At 29.3% G+C, this 6,294-nt stretch overlaps 3 protein-coding genes across 3 annotated transcripts; 1 reads left to right on the plus strand and 2 right to left on the minus strand.

Moving 5' to 3' along the window:
- Positions 1-7: 7 nt before the first annotated feature.
- LOC111033174 (putative nuclease HARBI1) lies at positions 8-568 on the minus strand (the record flags this gene model as incomplete). The annotated part of the gene is made up of 2 exons (XM_022313799.1): positions 333-568; positions 8-248 (listed from the first exon to the last, which is right to left on the minus strand). Coding segments are annotated over exons 1-2 (477 nt in total), but the record flags the coding sequence as incomplete, so codon positions are not given.
- Positions 569-1,166: 598 nt separating this feature from the next.
- On the minus strand, positions 1,167-1,959 carry LOC111033175. Its single transcript, XM_022313815.1, has 2 exons — positions 1,474-1,959; positions 1,167-1,419 (listed from the first exon to the last, which is right to left on the minus strand). The coding sequence occupies exons 1-2, from the start codon at positions 1,873-1,875 to the stop codon at positions 1,207-1,209; spliced, it is 615 nt and encodes a 204-aa protein (XP_022169507.1). The 5' UTR covers positions 1,876-1,959; the 3' UTR covers positions 1,167-1,206.
- Positions 1,960-2,664: 705 nt separating this feature from the next.
- On the plus strand, positions 2,665-3,492 carry LOC111033182 (protein ALP1-like). Its single transcript, XM_022313826.1, has one exon. It carries the CDS (start codon positions 2,665-2,667, stop codon positions 3,490-3,492), a length of 828 nt encoding a protein of 275 aa, XP_022169518.1.
- Positions 3,493-6,294: the final 2,802 nt, after the last annotated feature.

Raw genomic sequence — 6,294 nt, forward strand, 5'->3', positions numbered from 1 at the left:
CAATGACCTTTGGAAACCTTGCTATTTTATAGAATCCTTGCTGCAAATTATTGAGCCCTACAACATCATTAGGAAATGTTAAAAATTTAGACCTCAACATAGCATTGGCTTTTAAAACTTTCCAAACACATTTCCCAGCTGTAGATTTATGAATCCCAATGAAGTCTCCAACAGTGATTAACATATTTCCTGATGCTAAAAAGTGTAATGTTAATAACATCATATGCTCGGGAGTAATCGCATGATTTCTAAAAATTAAAAATAGTTTTTGTAAGATACGCCTTATATTTTACTTTGTATTAAGTTTTTAATTTCGTTTAACTTTAGCATACCTGTTGGTAGGAGATTGAATTTTATCCACAATTAATGCCAATATTACATTTACAACACGTTTTGATAGACGAAAACGATTATAAAATTCAATCTCATCCCAAGTACTGAAATGATCTAATCGGTTTCTATAAATTCGCTTTTTTTTTGGGCGATTCAATCGTTCAATAAAGTTAACAATGTCTTCATCGTCACTTGACAGTGATAAATCCGATATGTTAAGTATAATTTCATTCATTTTGAAAATTAAAACATACAAGTATAACACAATTACTTAATTTAACTTGAATAGTTGAATAGTTACAAAATATAGATTTGAAACAATTTTTACTTATAAAATCACACAACACAGTGATTATCATTGAGAAAATAAAACATAAATGACAGATAAACTCCACATTAGGTATGGTTTAGTTTAAGTAAAGCTTTTAGCATGTTAAGTATTACTTAAGTGTTAAAAGTATAATGAAGTTCGAATATATTAATTTAAGCTTAGCTTATGGTTAAGTTATAGCTTAAGTGGAATATGAAATACCGGCCCTTAGTAGTTTGTAGTAGTGAACGACGAACGTATATTATGTACCCGGTATACAGTATACAGTGTTACAGTGTAAAATGAACGATGAACGACGTCGTTCTTCTAATGGTGAACTAGTTCGAATCGTTCACTTCGGTGAATAGCAAACATTAGATTAAGATTAAAAAAATCTTGGTTGAATTGATTATTTCCCAATAGAACATCACTAGCCTGTTGCATATCTACAATTCTTGGCGTATTATCAACGTTATCAGGCATACTCCACTGGGATTGTCCTAGAGTAGAATTAAGACGACTTTCCTGATATGGACGGTACATTTTTTTTACGCTTGGCTGGTTTAGAAGGTCGGTCTGAATGTCTTGAATAGACTCAAGCTGTGAGCGGTTTCCCGATGTATTTTTTTTTTTCTATAAGCGTTTAGAACTACATTTTGAATTTGACTTCTGATTTCGAGTTTTTCTAAAGGATCAAATTCTTTTATGTATGGTAGGATACTGAGAAGAAATTGAGCGTCTGGGTCCTCATTTTTTTTATTTTCTGTCTCTTGTGCTTATTGCAGAATGGCAATTTTTTTTTCTTCTAGTTCTAAAAGTCTATGAGTAACATCTGCTTTACTATTTTTTTTCTTTCTTTTCATTTTTGAAGTAACCTTGGGATTAATATCGGGTAAATGTGACGTAGATGTAGACGGCGATGTCACATCAGTAAATGATGTACCCGTTACATCAAGGTCACTTTCATTGGCTTCATCAGTAGCTTCATGTAATGAAAATGAATCTGGTTCTCCAACATTTAAATTTCCGGACATAGAACTAGGAAGTAAAGAATCCTTCACAAACATCATCATTTGAAAAAATGGCCATTTAGATTTATATTCAATCCCGCTATCACCTGAACGTCTAATTGGTTCTTTCTGTAGTTCTTTTCTAAACGTATCCTTTGTGTTTTTCCATTTTATTTTTGCATCGCTCCCTAAAATTTGGATACAAAATAATTTAAAAACCATGTTTTTCACTTATTTTCTATGTCAAATAGGTATTGTTTTATGTTGGAACTTAGTTTTTTATAAAGCACTTTTTATAGGTAATGGTTTGTCGAATTAAATATATTATTATTAAAGATTCTGAGTGGAACAATGAGTATATTATTGATCTTACATTGATATGTATTTTTTTTTTAGTCTGTGTACACGGTAAGTTGTCGAATTACATAGTCACATCTTTTTTTTTAACTGTTTAAATTTCGAATTTTGACAATAAATTAATTTTAAAATTTAAAACAAGGTTCCACGTAAGTAGTTAACTCTACGGCAAAAAAATAAATCTAAAAACTATATAATCACAGTTTTTTTATAGTTATTTTAAGTTCAAATTTGGATGAAATTACATGTTAAATAATTAAGAAAAAAATTGTAATTATATTGTTGTAATTTAAAAATGAATGTGCACATAATAAATCTAATTTGAAATTAATAAATTTTAAATATTATAATTATTTAAATAAATTTACAGGTACATTTTTTTTTCCTGCAATAATAGAAATATAATTATTAATTAATATATTATAAACAATAAAATATCCTAGACTGACAAACCGTCTCCGTTCAGAATCGTTTTTCCTATTCAACGAGATTTTATGTCATTGAATTAAAATTTAACACCATCCATAACGGGGACCCACTTGTAAAGTTGTAACCTATTGTATAAAATGATTTTTTAATAATTAATAAATGTTTTTTTTCCATAGATATTTATCAACTGGTCTTTCTTTTCGGAACCTTGCTTTTTCAATGCGAATGGGTGCATGCACTGTTGCTAAAATTGTTCACGAGACTTGTCTAGTTATTTGGGAAGAACTCGTAAATGAATTTATACCAGTTCCTACAAAAGAACATTGGGAAAAAGTTAGTGTGGGTTACAATGACAAATGGGGCTTTCCAAATTGCATTGGCTCTATAGATGGCAAACATTGTCAGATTAAATGTCCCAAAAATTCAGGATCAAGTCACTTCAACTACTTAAAATATTTTTCACTAGTTTTACAAGGAGTTGCTGATGCGGATAAAAAATTTATAATAATTGATGTTGGTGCCAGAGGTAAACAGAGTGATGGTGGAACTTTTGCATCTTCTAAACTTTGTAATTTAATAAGCAATAATAATTTGAATGTACCACCAGAAAAACATTTACCTGGTACAAATATTAAAGTACCCTATGTTTTGATCGGAGACGAAGCTTATCCATTAAAGCCGTACTTAATGCGCCCATTTCCATCTCGAGTACTAAATCCAGCACGGGAATATTTCAATGAAAGATTATCAAGAGCACGCAAGTGCATTGAATGTACTTTCGGAATTCTACGCGCAAAATGGAGATTACTAGGGAAGGACATAGAAGTGAGCCCAAAAAAAGCAGTAGTAATTATTAAATGCATGTGTTTATTGCATAACATTATCAGAGAGAAAGACGGCAATAGTGATGTCGATTACTGCAATGTTATGATAGACCAACGAAACAATTGGGAAAATGAAGGTATGGATCATCCAGTACGAGGTGCAAATTCACTTCAAAGAGCGAAAGAAATAAGAAATGTATTTGTAGATTATTTTTTAAATAACCCATAATAAGGTAGTTCAAAAGTTTGCAAAACAGTTTTTTTTTAAATCTTAAAATTAAATAAGAACTTAAATTATACTGTTATAATTTAGTCAATAAATAACATAGATAATGATTATTTGTCATTTTGTATTATTATAATATTGTAAATAGTACAGTAGGTATTATAGAATATTATTAATTATATAATAATACCTATACTAAAACAAATTACAATAAAATACTTCGAGTAAAAATTTGTGAACATTTTACAGTCATCGAAAAATTGGTAGCTACGTAAAATATTAAAACAATATCTAATAATTAAGGACCGGATTTATATGCACAAAAAATCCTCAAAATATGCTTCTAAAAATGCTGTAATATGTTATAAAATATGTATTTATTTTTAAATATGTACTTAAATATGCACTTAAAATTTTGTTTAAAACTATGTAAAAATATGGAAATGTATTATGTAAAATTATTTAACAATATTTATTAATTAATATGGTATTAAAAAAGTATAAAAAAACTTTTAAAGTATTTTTTCGTCTTCAACGCCATTCAACATTCTGTATCTTTCTGTAATCTTATCTTTGGAAATAACGACCGGTGTCAATTTTATGGATTTGATGTGTCTGTGAACGTGAAAATACGACGAAAAACGAATATATGTGTTATAAATAATAATATGCACTTTAAAACTACAAATATGCATTCAATATGTATTTAATAGGTAAAAACGTTGAAATATGCAAAATATGCAAAATGAAATTGGTGTTATTTTAATAAGAGTGATCGAAATCGGGGAAAATTTTCATCAGATTTCAAAAAGCTTATTCCAATACATATATGCATTTGCATATAAATCCGGTCCCTACTAATAATAATTCAGCCGTTTACTATATATTTTTTTTTTTTTTACTATATTTTTAACCTCAAGTATTTTATTTTAGTAAATTATATTACCACAACAGTCGTAGTACAAGTGTACAACTAGTTCTGAGGCACGGATCCATATAATTTTAACAGGGGGTTTAACAGACAAAACAAATTATTACACCTTACACCTTTCGATATAACTAATAGAAGGTTATTTAATATTTTGAATACGTAAATATTCATCTTATTGTAGATAGGCCTAGACGAAAGGGATCCCCTCCCCCAACACCATGCTATGCATTGCCTTGGTATATGATATAATATTTTTTTATAAATTATATACAAGTCTATTGTTGTAAAAAGTTAATTATTCTAGTGATGATTTATAAATATTTTACATTAACATACTAAAACTGAATACCTATATTTTCAAAATATACATACCGGGTATTCCAACTAATTTTCCAATTTCACACCACAATTTTTTGTTTTTTTCGACATTTTTGTACTCAGGGTGAGTATCATCCCATAAAGATGGTCTGGTTTGTACTTCCGAAATTAAAATTTCTCGCATAGCATTATTAATATTTGATTTTGACATTATGAAGTATGAAATGAATACAGAGTAATTTACAAAATATGTGTTCACTACGAGCAGTATGAACTACAACTACAATGGTTTACCCATACTGCGTACTACTCAACAACAGAAATCTTCTGAACATATTTATCTATTATTTTGGAAACTTGGTACAATTCTTTAAATAGCAAAATAAACAAATTATAGTTGTTTTGACGTTCATCGAGTATTAAGACCAGAATTTTAATCATTAAGACTATTTTTACATTGAATCATATTATATTAATAAATAAAATATCATCATTAAAATAAATATTTCATGAGCGGCGAGCGGTGAAATTCAAACATGTTTGATTTGAGACACGCCGCGCCGCTACCGCTCGCCGCTGCCGCTCGACGCTAGTAACCAATGTACACATTCCTATTTAAATTATATGAGTTTAAATTTTTTTCCCAACGCGCCGCTCGACGCTCGCCGCTCGCCGCTCGCCAATGTACACGAGGCCTGATTGGGCGCTATAGAATAATAATGAGGTCTAAGAAATGGTATATGAAAATTTTTTACCATTTGGTTGATATGTCGATTGTAAACGCGTGGATGCTGTACAAAAAAGTTACAATATATTTTAAGAACTATAATAGTATATCATGTATTATTTTTGTTGGCTTTATAACTTATAAGTTTTATTTTCATTTCATATTTGACACCCACCCACCAATTACATTGAATTTTCTAGCAAAACCACCTTCAAAGTGGATATGAGATGATAAGTATTCAATTCAAGCACTGATTCATATATTTTTGAAGATAATATTGTCTTATAAATTATACTAATATTATTTAAAAATAATTTTTTTTTATTTTCTGAATAGTTATTAAGAAGAGTACTTATGTTACACACTACACAGGCATGTCAGGTATATCAGGTCTTACATTACCCTAACCTGTGTTGATGTACACATTTTTTTTTATTTTGTAAGTTTGTCAAACGAAGGCAACTACTGTACTAGTAAGTATAACTACACATGCGTGTACCCTACAATCTGTATCCAATACCTTTGAACAGACAGTTAATTATATTTTAAAATCAATGTTACCTTTGATAATAAATAAATTTGTCATTGGGACATTATGATGAACTGCAAATGATTTTATAAGTTGGAATCCTTCCTCAATTTTTGTAGCAGGTAAAAGATGTACACACATAAGCATTTTCAAAGCTTTCAATGCAGAGGAATTATGATGAACTGTGTCTAGAGTATAGGTTCTCAAACTTATTTCATCCACCGCCCACTTTGAGAATCAACAATTTTCTAGCGCCCCCCCCCCCCCAAAAAAAAAAAAAAAAAAAAAAAAAAAAAAAAA

This window comes from Myzus persicae, unplaced genomic scaffold (assembly GCF_001856785.1).
Source record: "Myzus persicae strain clone G006 unplaced genomic scaffold, MPER_G0061.0, whole genome shotgun sequence".
NCBI lineage: Eukaryota > Metazoa > Arthropoda > Insecta > Hemiptera > Aphididae > Myzus > Myzus persicae.